General features: G+C 29.6%; 1 protein-coding gene across 3 annotated transcripts in view; it reads left to right on the top strand.

Annotated features, from left to right (window-relative positions):
* Positions 1–21,953, top strand: part of LOC118198766 (neogenin-like) — a 284,128-nt gene extending 262,175 nt beyond the window's left edge. For all 3 annotated transcript variants that reach the window (XM_085815315.1, XM_085815317.1, XM_085815314.1), the window contains 2 exons: positions 567–763; positions 4,730–21,953. In XM_085815315.1, the coding sequence (XP_085671441.1) occupies positions 567–763; positions 4,730–4,828 (296 nt within the window). In that variant the 3' untranslated portion in view covers positions 4,829–21,953. The remainder of the gene's footprint in view (positions 1–566; positions 764–4,729) is intronic.
* The last annotated feature ends 1,800 nt before the right edge of the window (positions 21,954–23,753 follow it).

Below are 23,753 nucleotides of genomic sequence, written 5' to 3'. Positions count from 1 at the left end.
TTTACTTAAGTAGGTTACTGTAGCATTCTACTTGGCTGGAGGGAGGGGGAATCCATTCCAACAAAAATACATACATACGAGCATTTTAGATGTTTGAGTGAAACATATTTTGGTCTCTATTGATGCAAAAGTGTTAAAAAAGCTTTTTCATATTTTTTATTTTATAATTTGTACATATCAGCATACTAGATTTAAAGTGAGGACTTAAATCCAAAAATTTCCAAAATCTGAATTTTCATTGCTGAAGTCCTGATGATTCCAAATAACATCTGTATTATTTTATTCTGTTGCCTTTAAAAAAAAAATTTAAAGTATCCTTTTATCATTTTCTGTCTGGTGTAATAATCTAAATGCTGCATAAATTTTATCAGTAGTATTGTGAAAAGTGTAAATTGTTATAGCTTACTGTGTATTTAAATTTTCCAAAATTTAAGAGTGGCTTCATATACATGAAAATTTATAAGCTGAACACTTAGAAGCATTATGATGAAAGTCCCCCCCCCCCACACACACACACTGTTATTTATTACCAATTTTTTTTTTTTTTTTTTTTTTTTTTTTTTCAGCACTTAAATCTCCTGCCATTGTTTCCAGTCCTCATAAAAAGGTGGTACTTCGTACACCTATTGAATCCTCTGCCATTTTACAGGCATCATCAAACTTACCACAGACATCCTCAAAATTATGTCCAAGTGCATCATCTCTTTTACCAAAAAATGACTCAACTCGCTCAGTAAATTTACAGGTATCATCTGGTGTTCAGGTATGTTTCAAATATATATATTATATACATAATATACATTTGTTAAATTGTGCTAATTTTAATATATACACACATTTTATATAATATTATATTATGCATTGGAATGCAGAAAATGTGAGCTGTTAAGCCAGTGTCCTGGAAATTACATTTAAGTGATTAAATTCATTGTTTGATTACATCAGTTAAAGTTTACTTTGTACTAAAAGATTTCTCTAAAACTGAATAAGAAATAAATGATTCAAAAATTTTAATGAATTGTTAAAGTTTTTGCAGTACCTCTTAAGTGAATTTTTACTGCTATTTGAAAAATGAATGTCTTTTGCCATCCTATGGGCAGAAAAAAAAAAAAGAAAAGAAAAAAGAAACAGGAATGCAGTGTATAGCTGCATGAGAGATGGAGAGGGCAATCTGGCTCCGATATTACATTTTTGGGGGTGATATTTTTCTTTGAATCACAATATTATACTGGTTAGTCATATATAGATCATCAGAACTGAAAGAACTATTGGAATTTTTACCCCCACCTCATTATGACAATACTTACTTCTCTTATCTGCATAAGGGAAATTATGCTTTTGTGGAGGACTATAGTTCTAAACGTAGGGCTGAGAAACTGGAAGCTAGTTCATTTTCTTTTATATAAAAGACACTTTCTCATATTCATATTACACACTATGAAAATGTTCATGCGACATACTTGTTCTTTGCCATCAAGTTGAACTACCAGTGTTTCCAGCCTTATGTCCACTGGTGAGGTCTCTGCTTAGTGGCTGATGAGGTGAAGAATCATAAGGTACTGAACTGTCGTATGAAGTTAAAATTGAGAAGAGCATTATTAAAAGAAATCCTAATTAGAGTTCAATAGCTTCATGTTCTTATTAAGCGTTACCCCATGGAAAATGTAAATGAAAAATATCAGTGTCAACTAAATTATGATCGCAAGGGAAATAGAAAAAGTGGGAAAAGTAAGGAAAGGAAAATTCCAAAATAGGAAAAATGGTATACTAAGAAATACTTTATTTCATCTATTTCTACTTGGGAAGACAAAACAGAGATATAGAAAGATGATACTTATGCAGTTTATCCTAAAACAAAATCTTCAAAATACAATTCCAAATTACGCTTAAATGTTCCTTATATGAGAATAATTTTCTAAATCTAAATCAATTGAGAGTTACTAAAGTTCTAAAAATGAGTGAGAATCTTTGACACTTTGTTGGTATACTGACTTTCAGGAGGAGATATTTTTCCTCTCTTATGAGTTCCTTGATGTTTAAAGAATCAATCCATAAGTGAAGTTCTCCAGCTGACAGTGATCTGAAGTGAGAAAAAAAAAGAGAAATGTGGTAGTTTGTGCCTCTGTAGAAATTCTATTGACTGAGAAGCTGATGTCAGTGTTGAGTAGAACATCATCTGAGAACTGCGAGGAAGATGTGATAAAACTCTGAAAATCAAAAAGTACATACATAGTCACATGCACCTTTGCCAGAAATTAAACCACAGATATTCTAGTTTGCAAACTGGATGTGCTGATCACATTGTCATAAGAACGCACATGGAAGGAATGCCATAATTCTATATGTTCGCCTTTTGCTTAAATAAATGTTTGGGCAGAGGTATGAGACCCAGTTTATTAAATCCAGGTATTACAAGTTATAACTTTGTGCATTATAGTTTGGGCATCTGTATGGAGATTATTAAGTATTTATAGGGCAAAAAATTTTAATCAACGGTGCCTCTCTGGGGATCAAACCACAGGTCTTCAGTTTGCTTGCTGAATGTGTTAACTACCATACAAACATTTTTCATAGATTCCACAATTCCTTGTAAAGAAATTATGAGATTATTCGTTTGTAGGTTAGAACTCTGTTTCTTGGATGTCTTGGATGTGTTTCTTGAATTTTTTCTTGGATGTGTGTGTATTGGAAAGAGATGATACATATGCAGCATATTTCAAAATTAGGAAGATTCATATACAGGAAGCAGATTTTATTTGCTTGCAATACAAAAATGGATAAGAAAGAAATGAAAGATATATCAGTTTGTTATTTGATTTTATTGCTGCTCACTACTTAGTCAACTGAATGCTGTAAAATGTGTGTTTTTATGCTCTTGAGCTTGCTAAACTTTAGAAATCACCTGTTAGAAAATTTATCAAAGATACCTATTCACATTACCGGTCTGTCTACCTGTCATGAAAACTTTGCTAATGCACTTTCACTAAAGTGTATTTATTCCATATCTCTTGTACTCTTAGAAGACATGCTATGCGAAACTGTTTACCACTTTAATATATATGTTTACTTAAAAAGGATGCACACATAATATGGCAACTTACTAAACTTGCAGTCTGGTGATTTAAAATCTTTTTTTTAATATATTATTATTATTATTACTGTTAGAAATATTAATTTTGGAAACAAAATCTTCTCCTCCATTGTAAAACTCTGTGTATGTACTGTGCAGCATTTAGTGTCAAGGATTTGTAATGAATACTTTACAAGTGAAATTAAAGAAGGCTGTAATTGTGTAATTCTTTTGATGTCTTTAATGTCGCCTGTGTACATACAGTCTCACTACAGGTAATGAAACTGGCGTTTAGATGCAAGCAGTTCCTTTTAGCACATTCTGAGGCCATTTTTTTAATTGGTTTGCATATAGCTGCCTTGTTTGATATTTAAAATTTAACTTTAAATATTTTAAAGAAGGTATGCTTATCATACAACTCTGTGAGGGGAAAAAAGTCTTTGTGTCAGTGTGAATAATGCCTTCATATACTGTATATTTTCTTCACTAACTTTCTGTCACATTAGTGGGGGTGTCACATGATCATTAACAACATTTCATTTTCTACCAATCGTGTAATTTCCTACTGAGCTTCTTCCTTAGAATTAACAAAGCACAACTACAAAGAGTTGGATATCTCTTATAGTACAAACAAAAAATCAAATTAGCATGCTTTAATTTGTAATATCTAATTAATTGTGAAATCTTTAATTTGTGTATCTATTGAATAATTATTTCACATTTTGTTAAAGAATCGCACTATGTGCATAAAATCAGCATATTCCTGTGCAAAATCATTTGTCTCTTTTCTATTAAAAGTAATTGTACTTGAAATGTATAGTAAGCTGTTGTTTAGTGAGTGATTATATATTAGAATAGAAGAGAAACACGCCAATGTGACAATCAAAATCGCAATAACAACCTTGTATTTAGCATACATATATTAAAACACTCAATGGATTTCGAGGGCAGCTAAAGGTCCCTCCTCATCAGGAGAACGAAATTACTAGAAAGGGGGAAAAGAAGAAAAATAAAGCATCGGCAAAGGAGTCTCAGAAACATGTGATCGTTATCAGCACTGCACGTGGTCATAACCAGATTTTGAATCAGAGTTACACCCGCCGCCTACTTTTACTATAACACATAGACTAAAATGCAAAATAATCATATGTTTGACCAGATAGCCTGGCTCAGTAAAAGTAGGCGACCAGTATAACTCTGGTTCAAAATCCAGTTACGAGCATGTGCAGTGCTGATAACGACCACGTGTTTCTGAGACTCCTTTGCTGATGCTTTATTTTTCTTCTTTTTTCCCCATTTTAGTAATTTTGTTCTCCTGATGAGGTGGGACCTTTAGCTGCCCTCAAAATCGGTTGAGTGTTTTAATATATGTACACTAAATACAAGGTTGTTATTGCAATTTTGATTGATTATATATTCTTTTCTATTCTTTTTCCTTTTTAGAGTATAACATGTTATCTTTGAACTTGTTACAAATGATTTTGTTGCATTTCATGTATATGTGTAACTCAAAATTCTTAGGAATTTCATTTTTATAAATGTTCATTTGTAATCTGAGATTTATGATGGAAATTTCCCAAAATATTGATTAAGAGTTTCTAATCTTAAATTACTGTGATATTTTGGGTAACATTGTTATTATTATTATTTCATTTTTAGCCCTCTGAAAGCACTGAACATTTGAATCAAGAAATGGCTAATCTTGAAGGTTTGATGAAAGATTTGAATGCAATTACTGCATCTGAATTTGAGTGTTAAATAGTGAGATTTTTTTTTAAATCAAATCTTGTGAAATTTTCCAGATGTAAGCCAGCGCTTGACACAGTAGCTGGCCATTTTTCTGAGAAAGCTTTTCTCATTTTTTGTGAAAAGCTTACATATGATTTGTGCTGTGCTTTTCAGATTTTCATTAAGATAAAATTTTTACTCTTTTTAAATATTTAATCATTCAAAAAGCAAAGTGTGCCTCTCATTAGATATTCTCTGTGAACTGAAACTGCAGACTAATGAAACTTAATTAAACTAAATTTATGCAGAGCTTCATGTGTCTTTTAAATGTGACAAAAACATTACTGTCTAGAATTTCAATAATACACTGGTTCGTGTTATTTGTAAGCTAATAAAAAATATCAGGAAAAGCTAAAACCTTTTGTAAAATATTTATATTACTCTCTAATATTTAAGTTAACTACAGTTGTGCCCTAATATTCATTGGTTCAGTAGGGTGTATGTCAAGTTAGAGTAAAATATAGTATGACAACATGCAGCAGCATGAATGCACAAAGTAACTTGGCTTCCTTCTGCATCCCAATCATGATCACAATAATACATATTCAATACAGATGTATGTATTATTGTATGCATTGACTAAAAAAAAATGAGACAGTTATATATCTCCCGTTCTACTAGGCTAATTGATGAAATTCAAACTGCATTTTCATGTCTTGAAAGCACAATATAGGATATGTATTAGATTTTTATATAGCATTGGTCTAGTATAGGTATTTTGACACAAAATCGGACATTTTCTGAAAGACATGCGAATCTTTTTCCATGTTTCGATTCTACGACTCAAATTGTGCCAAACTGTCGAGTTTTGTAAAAATCATGCGAGTATTTCTCTCTCTCTCTCTCTCTTTTTCTTTCTTTCTTTCTTTTTTTTCTTTTTTTTTTTTCTTTTTTTTTTTTTTTTTACCCTCTCAGCGTTGCGGGCAGAAAATTTCGCATAGAAGGCTGCCTTCTATATTCATTATACATGAATATTTCTGCTAGTTTTGAATGTATCTGATTTCGGTTTGGATGTATATTGGAAGAAAAGGAATCAAGGTACAAACTAAGAGAGTCATTTTTTTAATTAGAATCAAGAAAATACCACTTATTCATGACATTTTGAAGAACTTTGAAATTTCAGGGCTAAACCCGTAATGCTCGGAGGGTTAATTAGCTCTTCAATGTTAATTCAATTTGGTATGTATTTATTAATATCTCTTTTTTATTACACTTATTCGATTCCACCTTTCACAGTTCGAAATTTAGGTTCATTCCAAAAAAATTCACCCATTTTTTATGATTTATTTTTTAAATTTGTATTTTTAAATAATTTTGATAAATTTTTTGAAAAAAATTTTTGAATTATAACGTATGAAATTTTACCATCATCTTAAAGTAGATGTATTTCTAAACATACCTTCAAAAAATTAGAACTTTTTATTCAAAACTTCTGAAGATGTATGTGAATTTATACTTTGCGCAGCACTGTAACTTGATTTTTAGTGGCTGTTCATCATTTAGAGCGGTGTGAATGCGTATATATTGCTGCATTGTGATATTTGCATATTTGTTAAAAGTGATAATAACATCTAATGTGGGTTACGCACTTTGTTAAAATTATTTGAAAGTAATAACAATGTCACTTTTTTCCCTCTCCTGCACAATGTAAAAAGGGAAAGGAAAATAGGTTGTCATAAATTAAGACATCTACCAAGTTCATTCTTGGTGCAAACTGAAAAAAATATGCCAAGATAAATCTTTGAATTTCTTCATAAGTTTAGCACCAAATTTTACAAAATTTAATATTTAGGCATAATTTGAGTCATAGAATCGAAATATGGAAAAAAAGTGGCATACTATTTCAGAAAAAGTCCGATTTTGTGTCAAAATACTTATATTAGAACAAAGCTATATATAAATTGAATATATATCCCAAGTTGCACTTTCGAGATATGAAAAACGCAATTTGAATTTTGTCAATCGGCCCAGTAGAAGGGGAAATACAGAACTGCCCCCCTCTTTCTTTTTTTTTTTTTTTTTTCGTAGTATAGCTGCAGTGTTTGTTGCAAAACATGATTCTTATTGTCCCTTAGAACTATACAGTATGAGGGCAGTAGCTGCTCCATTTTCCTATTTTTTCCCTCAAGTTGAAATATTTTATAAGAATATGTGCTATAATGCATTGTAGCACATATTTTTTATTTTATTTAATATTAATGATCACATTCTGTACGTAAGATTTAATTAATGGATTGTTTAAGTAATTAATAAGCCTTAGTATTTTAGTATAAGAGATTGCGATTCTTAAATTTAATTGATTAAAGATTTCATTTACTTTCATGGTAACAATATGAAAAAAATTAAATCCTTAATTAATTAAACCTAAGAATTGCAGTCTCTTATACTAAATTAGTAAAAAAAAAAATCTTTTAATATAAAATACTTTGACTGATAAATTGCATTAACTTCAGGGCACTTACTGTACTATATAATATGATTGGTAATAATCATTCATTTATGTAAGACTAGTAATTACGTGTGATTCTGGCTTTGGGAAACATATGAATATTGAACATTATTGGCATTATATTGAGGGAAAATATATGAGTTAAGAAACAGAAATGAATGAATAATGTTTCTATAAATATTATGTTTGGTGTATTGACAATTTTTTATAATAGAAAGCAAGGTGAATTCTCAGTTTATTTGAGGACTGTGTAATTAGCATTTAATAGTTTATAACATGAATTTAATATTATGAAAAGCTTATTAAATTGATCAGTTAAAATTAAAGTTCTTATCATGCAACTTTTTTTTCTATTGTTTGTTTTAAGAAGTGTCACATAAAGAAAATTTTCTTGTCTGTATTCATACTCAGAACTGTTTATTTATTAACTGGAGATTCTGTGCAACAAGGACAGACTTCTCAGTGATGAACTACTTAAGCTTTCTTCTTGAACAATGAACTACTGTATACAACAGTCTTTTTTTTTTTTTTTTTCTATGTTGTTATAAACTTACATATGTATTATTTGATTTTCTTCCTATTTAAAAAAAAAAAAAAGTTTAAAAAAAATAATAAGATTAAAAATAGAGTTAATAGACAAGATAAGCATGTAGAACAAAGTATCTGGGAAGTAAGTTAGAATGCAATTTTATACAGTTGTGTATTTTCTAAGAAAATAATTTTAAATTATATTTCTGACTGTGTCATGCATTTTGGTTTGTAAATGCATACATTGTATATAGAATGTGTGAAACATTATTGCCTATGGAACCGCAATGTGTTCACTGCATTTTTGTAACTGTCATATATTCTGGAATTTTAGTTTCAGCTGAGTTCTGCAATAAAGTGAAATATTTGGGAATGGAGAAAGGCATATTTTAATAGATATGCATGTTTTGTATATTAAAATATATGAGGCATTTTTGCTGTAGAAATTATATTTGCATGAATAAAAAACCTCTCTGGAATTTTTCTACTGTAAAATTTCCCCCTTGTGTGTTGTGGGATGCATGCTCTGATGACAGAAGGAACCACAGTAATTAAGATACATGTTAAATGTAATTTTAAAATGCACTTATGCTTTTTAAATTAAAGATGAAAGAAAAAATTCATTAACCCACTGATGCACATGAAGTAAAAAATTTTAGAAATTAAATATTATGATCCTGGAAAAAAATAATATATGAATTAAAAAGACATTTCTCTGGGCAGGTGTATATATTGTTTAGTAATGAAATAACACTCTGGTTTCAAAGCCTTATATGTATATCTGGGTAAAAATAAATACTCCTATTTTAAAGCAGCAAACATCATTGTGAAGAGCAGTAGTTTCAGGGCATGACCACTAAGCCTCTAGAGCAGGGTTTCTCATACATTGGTACGTATACCACTGATGGACACAAGAGAAAAATAGGTTGTATGCAAAGAAGCAAAGTATTTTTAACTATTAAATTCCAAAATTAAAACCCCAAAATCCTGATTGAGTTTTTTCTATAACACTCGTAAATTAATGCGATCTGAGCTTTGTTCAAGAGTGGTGGTGGTAGTAGTACTTTGTAGTGGTGGTACTAAATGTTTTCAATTTTTGTTTAGATGATACACGTCAGTCAAAAGGTTGAGAACCGCTGCTCTGGAGCATTGTGACACAGTGCTGCAGTGGCTCATTGGTCGTGCCCTGAAATCACAAACCAAATGCCATAAATATACACAGGTTTTTTTATATATACAGTTTAATTATTGCTATATTTTTATTGTTTATGATAGAAGTGATGATGTGCAATGAATAACTTTTGAAATTTAAAGTTGTGTATATTAATAAAAGGAAGTTATTTTGTCTTGTTAAAACAAATTTTATAAGGCATCTGATAAGAAGCAGTAAGACTAAAAAATATATGGTTCTGCACTCATTTTATGATATTTGGAGATAAAAGCTAAGTAATCAATCAGTTTTCACTCAAAAATTTCGAAAAGAAGAGGGGGAAAATTCGAAAATTAGTGGTTTCAGGGTGCGACCACCACAGGTTAAGGGGTTTAGTCATCTGCAATAAAAAAAAAAAAAAATAACATTTGATGAAATTATGAGAAAGGAATCCTTTTCATACAGGAGTTTTAAGATTATATTTTTGCACAAAGCTGTCTTTTTCTTTTCTTCTTGTAAAGTTTGAGGAACTAAGTAAAATTAATAATGTAAATACATGTAAGATAAAAAAAAATGCATTAATCAATTCTAACTTAATCTGGAATAGCCTCTTAACTCTGTATTTTAATTTGGCTGTTTTTCCTTTCCATCCAAAAAATAGTAACTACTTACAATAAATCTCTTTAAATTTTTCTTTCAAAATTAATCTATGTCTCATTAATTCTTACTTAAAGCTAGTGATGCAGAGACTTGCATAACACTTCAAGCAATCAATAGTTTCAAATTTAAAAATCGAAACAAATAACAGGCTATGGGGATTAAATGTGAAATAAAACCAAAGAATTTTGATCCAAGTTTTCATTTTTGGTGTAGCACATCCTTCCTCTTGCCACCTTGTTAACCCTTTGAGGGGCGGTATATAAAATAATTTAAATTGTAGTAAAATTTTGCATGAACTACAACTTATGGACCCTAAGGACACAGAATTGAGACTTAAAAAAAATCTACAGCGAAATCCTGAATTTTATGAGCAGGTATATATTTTATACCGGCGCCCCTAGACATTTTTTTCCAGGTAGCTGCCAACTGCTTAATTTTTTTTTTTAAATTAATTTTGCGTACTTTTTATGTGTTTCTGTAGTGATGAGTGCTTGAATATGGTTATGTAAGTTTGAAGACAAAAAGTTTTAAAATTTCGGTAGAAATTTAAAATTTAAAAAATAAATTTTATGTTTTTATGCAATTTGAGGATGCAACCCAGCTGAACATACTTACGTAAAATATGGGTAAAAAGCTTTTCAAAATGATTTAAATTCAATATTATTATTTTATAAAAAATATATATATATATATAACACTGCATGTGTAAATCGTATCATGCTGTAACTGAACTAGTATAATATTACAAGCAGATGTAACTCAGCGGAAAATTTAAAAAATTGAAGAATGAAACGCTATGACTCAGTTGAGAAAATATGCTGCATTTTGAAGTTCTATTTTATGCTTTAGATAATATGTGGAAAAAATCCATGCTTCATACTGTGATACGAAGAATCCCCCCTTCCACGCGTACACACTTTAGATGATTGAGGACCGTAAGTGTCCCTTTTTTATTTTTTGTAAATATAGGTTGTAATATATCTTTTTGTTCAGGAAGAACCGCTGTTAAACAATTTTATTATTTGATACACCTCAAAGCTATTCTTTGGCTCTTATTCCGATTTTTAACCCCTTTGGCTTCCTAGGGGCTCCTTTTCAACTTTTGGATAAACATGGAATCTAAACATTTTGGCATTTAAAAAGGGCCTTAGAAATATTTTCCCTCCTTTCGACAACTGTGAAAATTTATTTCGGAAACAACCTATTTGTATCAACCAGAGGGCAAATTTCTCTAGTCTTTCATCTGAAATTAACAAAGAATTAAAAAGAATTTCCCTAAAGAATAAAAGCATTCCTTCAAACCAGCAGTTTTTGTGATTACACTATGAGATAGAACTTAAGTACATTTCCATTTTATGCGAGCTTTCCCTTTGTGTGATCTTATCACACCTCACAAAGGGAAGAAGGCGTGACTCCCGAATGACAAATTGGTTGTCAATCATTTCTTTTCATTTTCCTGGCATTCTAGGATTTTGGAGAACACGAAGCAACGGGTGTCTTTCGGGGGCTAGCATGCCACATTTAACCCCCACAATTGTGTAAAGTTTTGATCCCAGACGGCAATTTTGAAATCGATGAGTCTTTCTCTTGGAAAAGGGATAAGTGCTGAAATAAAAATTTTAGCTAAACACAGACTGATGAAATTTGAGCTGAGTACACAAAGAATAAATGAAACTATTATACTTGTATTCAGTCCTAGCGCAGGGTCAGTAAACTCCTCATTCCTTCATGAACATACTATTTAATCCTAAACGACTTATAAATTAAACATGAAAAATTATTACACCATAATAATAAAGAAATTCTGTCATGTCACAGAGTAGAAAAGGAGAAGACTGGTGCTGCCATCTATTGGCGTGGTACCCTCAGTGTGGGCGCCGGCATATATTATATACCGGTTTTAAAATCGTATAAATAATCTTTTGTTAATTATCACTTCTGACTGAAATGAAGTAAATATGTAAGATTCAGCATGTGTACATCATATATTTGAAAATTTTGAATTTTTTCTTTCCCTCTAATAGAATTTATTAGTCTTCCAACATGATACCTTGGGACGAGGTATATTAATTTCATAACTGAAAAATACTGAGCATTCATAGGGTGATTTTGCCATTTAGAATCAAAAGCAAACACTAGACACTTACGATTATAGTTTTGGTGTAGAAAAATTAGCATTTTTTCGGACGTTAAAAAATTGACAAACAACCGGTATATATTATATACCAGTGCCCTTCAAAGGGTTAATGCCTGGTGATCTAACATATATTTTCTAATATATTTCAGGATTGGTGTAATTCTTCAGGAACTGGTGTACTTACTGCACCAATTTTTTTGCATTTACTTAAAATGTTTTATCAAGAATAAAAAGTATTCTATCTACCATGATTCCATAAAGTTCTTAATGTATCAACTTTCATCATCAGCAAGTATGTCATCAACATCCCAGTTATTCTGTATAGCTATATATCAAGGATGGGACATTTGAATTGTTAAACTCCCGTGAATTTTAAAAAGCATTCAAAATTTTAAAACTCAAATCTTTCTCATTTTTTGCCATTTAAAACTTTCAAATCCCACTTTTAAATAAAGTATCTCAAATGTTTGGAAGATTACTAATGTACAACAGAAACAATTATTGAAAAAAAATTTGCTTCTGGCAATTCCTGATTACTACAATATATATGTAAGCAAAATCTAGCAAATAATGAAGAAATTTTCAAGTAATCACTATACAGTACAAAGTCTGTAATCCGAATGTCTATTATTGGAATGATCTATAACCCAGACCTCAAAGCCACAAACTCTTTTTTTTTTTTTTTTGTATGCTTTGTGCATGCGCATTTAATGCTACGCATGTGCGTTTAATGCTTACGCATGCGTGTTTAGCACAAAAAACGAAGCAACTTAAACAGCTTACATTGAAAGAAATATTTAATAAAGTAAATAAATAAATATAAACCTTTTTTTTTTTTGTAAATTTTGATACCCTTTTAGATCATAGTTGCTCTTTATTTCATAAATTATGGTTTCATATTTTTAATTGTATAATTTCTGCATGCCATCTTACCAGATTTAAATTGATGATCTATAATCCAGAAAAACCCTTAATCCGGAATCGCCGAAGTCATGACGAGTCCAGATTACGGACTTTGTACTGTATACATTTATTTACTTGGATGTAAATAATTAAAATTTAGCAGTTTGGTCTTGTGCATCATTTTTATTTATGTGTTGATTTTCATTAGTTTTTGTAAAAACTCGAGGAGGCAATATCTAATAATATATATATATATATAAGATGGCTTATTAGATATTTATATATATATATATGTATGTAATGTTGTATGATCTTAAATTCATTTAGTGTGAAAACAAGTTACCACTACTTGAAGTTACTTAATACTTTTTGTGGCCTTTATATCTTCATGTACATTCACTGTTATTATTATATTTTTTACTTTTATATTTTTGATTTATTTTTACAAAGTTTGCATTATTTATCTTATTTTGTAATCTTCTATATTTATTTCAACTTTATACTTTGAATTCTTTTTCATAATGACAATTTCCAATGTTTAATTTTTACAAATAATATAGAACTCAAATGCATAAACACGGGGGTGTCGGGGACGGTTACTCGAGTTTTTTTTTTTTTTTTTTTTTAATTTTTGGATGTCCCGATGAGTCCAAATTACGGACTTTGTAGTACTGTATTTTATCAAAAATTCTCAAAAATTATCTCTCAAACAGTCTCAAAGCTCTAAGTATGTATAACGTACCACTAACACGTGCAAAATATTTCTAGCAATTCATGCCATGATATATAAATGCTGTTTTACAGATATGACTATCATTGTTGTCTACCATTTAAGGTTGTTGAATTAATCTGTTACTTAAGTGTTTTTATCTAATCATGTTAAAAAATTAATCTGAAGATTCCAGCATGTAATTATGCACTTTGTTTACAAAATTTCATTATCTTCATGACAAATATAGATGTATTTTTGGAAATAGTATTCTTAAATTTGGTTCTCATTAAATGTGCAGCTGATTTCAAATTTTGCAGTAACAATTTTTAATTAAAAGTTTTCCTCCTTTTGTTATTACTCTTACTTGGATGATTTCTTTCAAAGTTAGCAACCTTTTAAAATTAGGATTAAAAAAAGTTTAGTATTCATCCCATCTCCAATAGAAATATAATATGCAAGCATTCACACACATACTGAAGAATTACTAATTTTTAGTGTTATGCATTTAGTTATTAAGCTTTATCGTCATTTCTAAGCATTGACTATTTAGCAAATGGGTTCTAGATAAAGATTTCTCAGAATTTTGTTGATTATTTTTCATTAATATGAAATCCTTAGCGTGTATTTTTCATTGACGTGATTCATAGGGGGAAATTATACAGTTGAAATACAGTTATTATGCATTTCTCATTAATGTAAATGAGAATTTCTCAAGATGCTATCGAAAACATGTGTAAGAATTCTCTTCCGATTTTCCATTTTCCTCAGTGTTCCTTCAGAACTTATTTTCACATTCCTTTTATTAGCTTCATTGTTCTTATTTTTAAAATAGTTATACAGTAGAAAGTCTGTAATCTGGATGTCCATTATCTGGAATGATCTATAATCTGGACCTAAAAGCCACAAACTTTTTTTTGTATGCATTACGCATGCACGTAAAGAATGCATGTTCATACATTACGCATGCGCGCGTTGAAAGTAATTTTTAATAAAGTAAACTAAGTTCTATTTTTGTAAAATTTGATACCCTTTAGATCATAATTACTCTTTATTTCATAAATTACAGTTTCAAATTTTTAATTGCATAATTTCTGCATGCTATCTTACCAGATTTAAATTGATGATCTATAATCCGGAAAAAAAACCCTAATCCAGAATCGCCGAAGTCCCAACATGTCCGGATTATGGACTTTTTGTACTGTATATAATTATCATACATTGTTTTTTGCCTTTTGTAGACTATGTAATTGATGGAACAGAATCCATGGTGCTATTTCTTATAAAGATATAAAAATATTTTCATACACTTTAAGTAATTTTTTTTATAAAATTTGCAATGCTCTTCTATGCAATTAAATATGAGGAGTCTAGAATTTTTTATTACAATTTAATATAGCATTGCAGATGCGTCGTTTATTAAAATGTTTTGCTTAAGGTGTACTCTACAAAAGGAAGTTTGTCATAGTTTTTATGCTTATGCCAGAATACATAACAGAAATGTTATAAATTGTGTATCCTCCCATATTTACTATTTTTATTTCAAAATAGGGTAATAGCTATACCATATTTTTATGTAAAAATGTTAAAACAATCTTATTTTGATTGTATTTGTAGAATTAATAACAAATGAGTAAATACTGAATCAAAATGCTGCAAAAGTTATTATTCACAGAAGATGTATTTTTGTGATATACATTACATTTAGCATATCTTTCATAAGATATTCTCTCTACTTTCCTTATGGGTCTTATTCCCCTTTTTAGCTTTTTCAAAATTTAATTAATGAGTTAATTTTACTTTTCAATAAACTTTTCTTGTTTTCAAGTTGAAATACTCACTTGTTAATCAAATAAGTTATCAGTGAATAACTTAATTCTGTCATATAAAATTTAACTCATAAATTCAACCATTATGTATAATAAATAAAATTATTTAGAATTTGGAATTGTTTCTTGATTATTAATGCTGAGGTAAAGTAAATAAAAATTTAGACTTAAGAATGATTTATCATTACTTTTTTTATCTTAAATATAACATTTAAAAGTTAAACTTTTCATTGTATGTACAAATCTAGGGGGTGTATTGTGTATTCACTGTAAATTTTAAAATTAATGAAAGGTGGAGAAATGTTTGCTGATAGGGATGACAAAATACCATGTTGATATTCTTGAATGATTTTCTTTTATTTCATCAGAACACTTTTTATGACATTTCTAAATATAATTTATAAATGTTTGAGAATCCTTCCAATTCATTTAATGTCAGCTATTTCTCTTTACATAATAGTTTGATTTCCAACTTTTTTTTTTTTTTTGTGTGTTGTAAATGATTAAAAATTCAGTAAACCCTCTTATGACTCATCTCTAAGATTATTGCCTCCATGGAAGACAAAAAGTCATTATAAATTATTAGTGGTCATAAAAAGGATTCACTGTATTTCTTTTTCCTGTCTTAATTTACTATAGCCAAATAGGTAGTTTATAATTTTTTTGGAAAATTTATTGAGAAAGAATTTAATTGAAGTGTAGTTTTAAATATATGTGCGATTTTTCTTAAAATGTATGGATACCATATAACAATTTAATCCTGATTTTTTTAATGTGTGTTTTATTTATTTCATAATTAAATGCTTTTATCTGTTACTTGATTAATGTCATGTGGGGGAAAACCAGTCAGTTCTTTTAATACCAGTCACATCTTTCAATTAAACACAGTTACTGGTTTCTGAGAAAATGTTTGTGTCATGTGTGAAAGTCAATCTGTTATAGCGTCATTAAACTGAATAATTTGTTTAGATTACATTTATTTGGTAGTTACAGCTTTCATGTGTAAAATTCTTGGAAATATTTTTATGTAGTCTTCTATATAAAACATTTTTTTTTTTTTTTTTTTTTTTTCCCATATTACTGCTTTGCTTATTTTCAAAGTACTCATTTTCTTAATTCATGTGTTTACAAGAATATATCCGAGTCCAAAATCAAGAGCTTATTTTACTTTCTTTTTAAACCATTGCAAGGGTTTTACATGGTTTTAATAATGTACATGTTTTTAATTGTTTTTTTTCTAGTGTAATTTTCTTCATTTGGCAACTGAAGAACAATGCAGTTTTTAAATTTCTAACTTTTATTATATCACAAGTTACTTTTAATTCACTTTGTTAGCTGTATAAGCATGATTTACAATTCATTAATTATATTTGTTTGTTTGCCCTATTATTTGAAGATTATTTGTAAATAGTTTTTCACATTTTGGTTCTTTTGTATGTTTTTTTTTTTTTTTTTTTTTTGTGTGTGTGTGTATTTTTTTACCTATTTTATAGAGATTTAAAAGTATGATCATTATTTTTGTCAGGAATAATGGGTTGTAGTTCTGTAATCTTGTTGAATATTCATTATGTACATTTATTTATTTTAATATCTATCGCCAAAAAAAAAAACTATACTTGTGTTTTTTTAATATTACCTTTTTTGTTAGTATGATATTTGCAATTAATGTGAATTATTCAAGTTCTAATATTTGTGCCATATATTTTTTTAGACTTATGAACACTGTTTAGCTTGAAGTGCATACTCTTTTCAAATTACTTAAAAAGTTTCAAAAGTCACATGTCTTGCACAAATTAAATGTTATATTAGTTTGAAGAAAGGATTTTTCATTTGCTGTTAAACATAATTTAAAATTTTTCATGTGCATTGTGATCTTTTACTGTAGCAGTAGTAAAGTCATTTTATGTATTTTTATTTGTTATATTCTTCATAAGAATTATATAGAAAGGTGTCTGTTAAAAAAAAAAAAAGTGAAATAAAAATTTTTCTTAATCTCTTTTCTGAGCACTTTAGTTATTTTTTCCTCCCAGTATCAATTTTATTATTCATTGTTTCCATGTTTAATAGTTTGGAAGTTAAAATTTACTGTAGGTTTGTTTTATAGTTAGTTTGGGAATTATTGGTCTCAATATATCTCTTAATTATAGTTTAATGTGTTGTGCTTATTTGCATTTCTACTCATATGGGTTATAGAAATTTTATTTTCTTAATAAAGAAAACTGTCCTATAGAGTCAGGTAAATTGCAGACATTTGTTTAATATCAGAGTTGTTAGATATAAAAGTGATCATAATTTTAATTAAAATTCATAAATTTTGTTTGAAAGCATACATTTTATATAACTCAAATGTTTAAATTACGTAATTCAGCATTTTATGTGGTTTAATAAATATACTTGAATTATGCAGTCAGATCATTTAGTGTGGGTTCTTTCCCTTAAAATATAGCTATCTATCTATCTATCTATCTCTCTCTCTATATATATATATTTGAATTTAACAAATATTCTCTATAATTTACAACATAAAGCAAATATAAAATAAAAATTTTAATTGCAAAGAAATAAAAATAATTATTATTGCTGCGAACTAATTTACAATAGCATATATAATTTTTTTTTTAAATTATAAAATAATTTTTTTTAGAGAGGAAGAATCTAAAATTAGAATAAGTAAGATGATAGATTCAGTTTAAATTTTCTAAATATTATTAAAAGGTTTAATTTAAAAGAGAACATTTGGTATTTATGTATTAACCACCGTGGCCCAGTTAGGTGACGTTTCAGATAAAAAGGTGGAAGTTAGTTGCTGGAAGCAAATTGCCGATTAATTTTTGGGCATTTAAAAAAGAAAAAATCTGAAGGTTTTCAGATTTTTATTTATTAAATATCATCATCTTTGCACTTAAACCATAAAATTCTATTCAACAGCAATATTGCAAAATAATTTTAAAATGAGCAAAGCTTTAGAATTTCCAATACAGAGTCTCGCATGCTGGAAATAAAAATGTTTTTTTTTCCCTCCCTTACAGTGTTGCCATTGATGGCTTTGAAATTGTTAAGTTTGTTAATCAAAAATTCATTAAAGTGTTACAAAATATGAAATCACTAATAAAACAAATTCCAAATTTGGGCTTCCAGATGACCATATTCAGTAGAAGATTACGTTATTCAAATTTTGATGGCTCTAGGTACCGTTGTTTTATCCTAATGTGAGAAACACACGTACACATATGGAGATTCTTCATTATTTAATTTCTTTAAATATAACATAGGGCAATAATATTTGGTGGCAACAATTTGAAAAGTGAACCAGCACAAAATGCCAAAATTAAATTAATAGTCCTTCAGGGCAAATTGCCCCCTTGGAGTAAAAAAAAAAGGGGGGTTCCAAACGGCCAGTATTTATTTAAGTCAGAAACATTATTAACATATAAAAACACTTCAGCAATTTAAAATACAAATTTTAATTATTCAATAAGGATTATGTGATACATTAAAAAATTCTTCTGAAATTTTTTATGCTGTTTTTCTTCCTATGTTATACAGCAATCTGTTTTCACTTAAAAACACCAGAGAATTGCACAAACTGCGCAGTGTGCATGGCTATCTACCAGAAACTTCTCATCAATGTACGTTTGACAATTTTGTGGCAAAATATTGCACTCATGAAAAAATTGTTACTGCTTTTCATAACTGGCAGATTCCTTAAACTCATATTTTAAAACTGACTGTAATGCAAAAAGTATCACAATTTGTTTAAAAACACCCATTGGAATACTACATAAAGAAATAAGCATATGAAAATGGTGATGTTGTGTGAAAGGATTGTTATGAGTAAGGTTGCCTGAAGAATTATGTGCATGGTTGCCACTTTTTGCTCATTTTGAAAAATTGGCGATTTCTAATAAGGTAGTTGTCATGCTATGGAAAGTACCAAAATTTTTTAGCAGGGAATGTAAATGCAAGTGATTGCTGAGACAGAAAAAAACTGTTATTTTATATCATCTAATTTGGAAAAAAATAGGGTGGGGGAATCTCATGTTTTCAAATTAAAACCAAAAATTATTGATGAGATAGTAAGTGAATTAAATTTATAAAATCATTTCACATAAAATGTAAAGGTCAATTTCCTGACTGCAAAATGACTAAAGATATGTAAGTCTTCCATTTTTTAGCTAATGCAAAATTCATATGTTGTTATTTTTTTTAATTTTGTGTAGGTTATTTCTTCCACCCCCCTTTTTTGTTTTACAAATAGTGCTCAAAATAAATTTCCAAACTTTTTTATTCTTAATTCTTTGTGACTTTCAGCTATATTTGTTTTTAACTGCACCCAATTAAGGTAATGCTCAAATTTTTGTGGTACAATATGTCATTTATCATTCTAAAAATGTGATTGGTTCCTTTTTTTTATTTTGTAAGTATCTTGCTTAATTCCTCAGGAAATGTTATTTTAATCCATTATATGTATATCAGCTTTGTTCTTCATTTTTGTAGATATATATATATATATATATGTATGTATGTGTGTAAAGTATTTTAAAAATATGTTGCATATTTTCTTATTTACACTCATGTTCGTAAATTAAGGATAATTCGGAGTCACGCGGAAATTGAACTCTAAAATAAATATATCACCTGTAAAATCACTACACACATCTTCAAGAATCATATGCAAATTTCAGGAAATAACCAGATGACACCGATGGTACGTCACAATGACGAGAGTGTAAGAGAGTGATATATAAGGAATACAGGCAAAGAAGTAAAATTGTTCGCAGGCGCTTTATAAGCATTTCAGTCCAATAACTGAATAGTTATGACACAAAGGACGCATTTGGATGGTTTTTTACGCGGTAGAATTATCGGACGTCTGGAATGTGGGCGTACCCAACTGGAAGTATCAGACGAACTTGGACTTGCCCAGAGTGTCATCTCCAGGCTTTCGCAACGATTTTAAGATGATGGTAATGTGAGTAGACGTTACAGCACAGGTCGCCCCAGAGTTACAACGCCGAATGAGGACCGGTATTTGGCAGTTACTGCCAAAAGAAACAGGCGGAGCACAGCCTCAGACCTGTCTCGTCAGCTCTCTTCAGCCACTGGTACGACAATTTCAAGGCATACCATGTACAGACGCTTAGGGCAGATTGGTCTATATGCTCGTAGACCTGTCAGATGCATTCCACTTACTGCAACTCTCTGTCGCCTGCAGTTAGCCTGGAGTAGAGAGCATGCATTGTAGACACCGCAACAGTGGGCTTGTGTGATGTTTTCCGACAAGTCCAGGTTTAGCTTGCAGTCTGATTCTCGCCAGACTTTCATATGGAGAGCTCCAGGTACCCGTTACCACCAAGAAAACATCATTGAATGACACCGTTATGGTGGTGCAGGAGTGCTCATTTGGGGTGGAATTATTCTGGGTTCCAGAACAGACCTGCATGTTCAAATTGGAACCAAGACTAGCCAAATCTATCGGGACGTCATTCTGGAACAAAATGTACGTTTGTTTTGGGGCGCCATGGGTGCACAATTTGTGTTTATGAATGACAACGCCCGTCCTCACCATGCAAACATCGTAAGCGAATGCTTTCAATCGGAGGATATCACCCGTATGGACTGGCCAGCATTCTCACCGGACTTGAATCCAGTAGAGCACTTGTGGGACATGCTTGGCCGACGAATTTTGTAAATAGTTTTTTTTTTTTTTTTTTTTTTTTTTTTTTTTTTTTTTTTTTTGTAATTTGCTTCAGGGAGAAAAAATCGCTAATTTTTTTAATAATATCAAACATATAGCATCTTTTTTTGCTCTTTACCTTTTGTTTAATAAATAAGCTTTACAAATAGGTCAAATTTGTTTTGCTTCTAACTCTTCCTTTGCCTGATTTTGCATTATCCTTAATTTATGGACATGAGTGTATATTTTGTGCCATTTGTATTGTATAATTTTTCCAATTTCATTGGTAAGCAAGTTTTGTGCCAATGATATTTGTAAGCTGTTAACATGTTTTGCATATTGGTATATATATATTAGCATATGCATAATTTTAATCAGGACATTTTTTTTTAACTTGTCACATGAAAATACTAACTTCTTCAATAAATTTGATAGATTCTGTTGTAAATATTTTATAATTTAAAACACTTTTATGTGGTAATTATTTAATTTCCTGAAATGAATTTATTAAAGCCATTTAAAGGGCAAATTTTATACCTGATAGACAATGTTTAAGGCTTTGAATTTTTGTAGAAACAAAATCATAACCAGAAACTTTTGTGTAAATGAAACTGGCCAGTACCACAAAATATTTTTTTATGATTGTAAGATGTATCTACAATTTGAGAACACGTGTTTACTCATTTAAAAAGTGGTGTATATATAGTTATAGCCTACATAGTATATGTGGAATTTCTTAGTATTTTAAGATATATGATTTTCACTAATTACATATCTTAAAAATTTCAAATCCAGTGCCTATATAATAATTGCCTTCTCTGTATTTATAAATTGATATACATTATGTTAAACAATTTGCAGTTATTTCTTTCGCCTATGCATGTGTGTAAACTAAAAAGTTGAGTGTTCGATTGAAAAAGGAAAATTTGCTGGTATATGCATTTTTTCCCCCTTAAGTTATATTCTGACTTCTGTAAAATGTCTATTATAAGTGTATATTTATTTTGTATTTTTTTCTGACAAAAATAAATAAAATTTTTGTTAACTTTCGTACTTCAGCTTTATCATTTTCTGATATTAAATATATTTGACTAAAATTGCTAAAAGGTTAATTTTAGTTGTCTTTCATTGAAATAAGTTGTAAAGAAATATTAAAGTAGTTTTCAAAAGAATTGCAATAAGATTACTTGTTATTTAAAGTTATGTGTAAATTTCATTTCATTGTATCTCAAAGTATGAGCTAAGAAGTTAGTTGTCTTAAAGTAGCCTCTAAAATTGAAATCTCACAGTAAAATTGAATCTCTCTTACTATGGATATGCTGTGGAATTCATTTTGAGGTATAAGTGAATGTCAGTTCATAAATTGGATCAGAAACAATGACATCAGTGATTAACACTTGGGAGCTTGCCTAAAGAAGAACAGTCAATGCAAAAGTCAGGTAGAGAACATTATATCTTTACATGACTTCCTTAAGATAGATTGGATGATTTGATAATCACAAAGCATATTAGGGTTATCTGCTTAGAGGAAGGGATATTTTTTGTGGAGGAATTTGCTTGTGCAGCTTTACCATTTTCCAAGATTCAAACCAGGATCAAATTACCAGTGTCCAGTGGTTCATCAGAAAATAAAGAGGTGGTAATGGGAATTTGTATGTGTTTTTTCGATAGGCTTTATGAGTGAATCCATAAAGAAGGTACTCAATGGCAAGACTGAATGTAGATAATGAGATGAAAAGTTGACATATTAGCAATGTGATATTAATCCATGAGATTTTCTATGGCAGAAACCTAATATTATCAAAGTGCTGAAACACCTGCATTTAACATGGTTTAATTCTATTTCTTAATATTTTAAGTGTGAAAAATTTTTTAAAAAGCTACATTTTGACTCATATAGATTTTTGAGGCTAAGAATTGCATTTTATAAAAGCTGTGTATACTTAATATTTATTTATGCACTGTTATAGATAATGGATGTAGCTTTTCAAGAAATCTGTTATCCATTAAATTACGTACCTAAATATTTGACTACAAAACTTTTTTTGAAATGCAGCAAGATCTTTTCTATAAAACCATTGCGAGTCTAAAATCAAAGGCAAAAATCTGATGGATGTTCAAAAGTATACCAATATGACCAAGCAAGACTGGGTTTCCTTGAGGTTTTAGTAATAATACAGTATTCCTTTTGAACAATCATAATTCATTTATTAATTGTGCTTTGTGTGCATTTACATTAGCTGCTACTGGTCTTGCATCACTTGTTTAACAAGAGTAGTCTTGTTACGTAGGAAGTGCATGTCAGTTTAAATTCAACCCCCCCCCCCGCAAAAAAAATTGGTTCATGCAAATAAGATAGCTGTGCTGTGGGATAAAAAAGATCACAGATTTCATTCCATTTAAATAATGATCATTTGTAGAGTGGTTACATAGTGGTTAGTACAAGCATACAAACAAAAAGATCTTAAGCTAAGATAAAACCAAACAACCCATTAGTAATTAGGAGATCTTTGAAAAATCTTTTAAATATAATACTTAAATGGTTCAAATTTCATTTATTTATCCTTTAAATACTAGAAAATGCTAAATTTTAGAAGAAAACTATGATTTAATACAAAATAAAAAGGATCACATATCGTGCATACAGGTAGGGAGATCCCATCAAAGTACATATTGACAGCAGAGAAAGAATAGTTCCCTTAGATATGATGCAGAGTTCTTGCTTCAAAACTATGGAATCAAATTAACTTTGTTGATTACAGGCTGAGGTTTGGTTTGGCCATAAGAAGAGGGTAAACTTGACTTAGCTACCCTGAGTATCTTGGAACATAATGCTTGTTTTCACTAATATTT

This window comes from Stegodyphus dumicola, chromosome 4 (assembly GCF_044657685.1).
Source record: "Stegodyphus dumicola isolate Sdum_Otavi_A_Nest chromosome 4, ASM4465768v1".
Lineage (NCBI taxonomy): Eukaryota > Metazoa > Arthropoda > Arachnida > Araneae > Eresidae > Stegodyphus > Stegodyphus dumicola.
The sequence above is the reverse complement of the archived record's forward strand: the minus strand, read 5'-3'. Positions and strand labels throughout refer to the sequence as shown.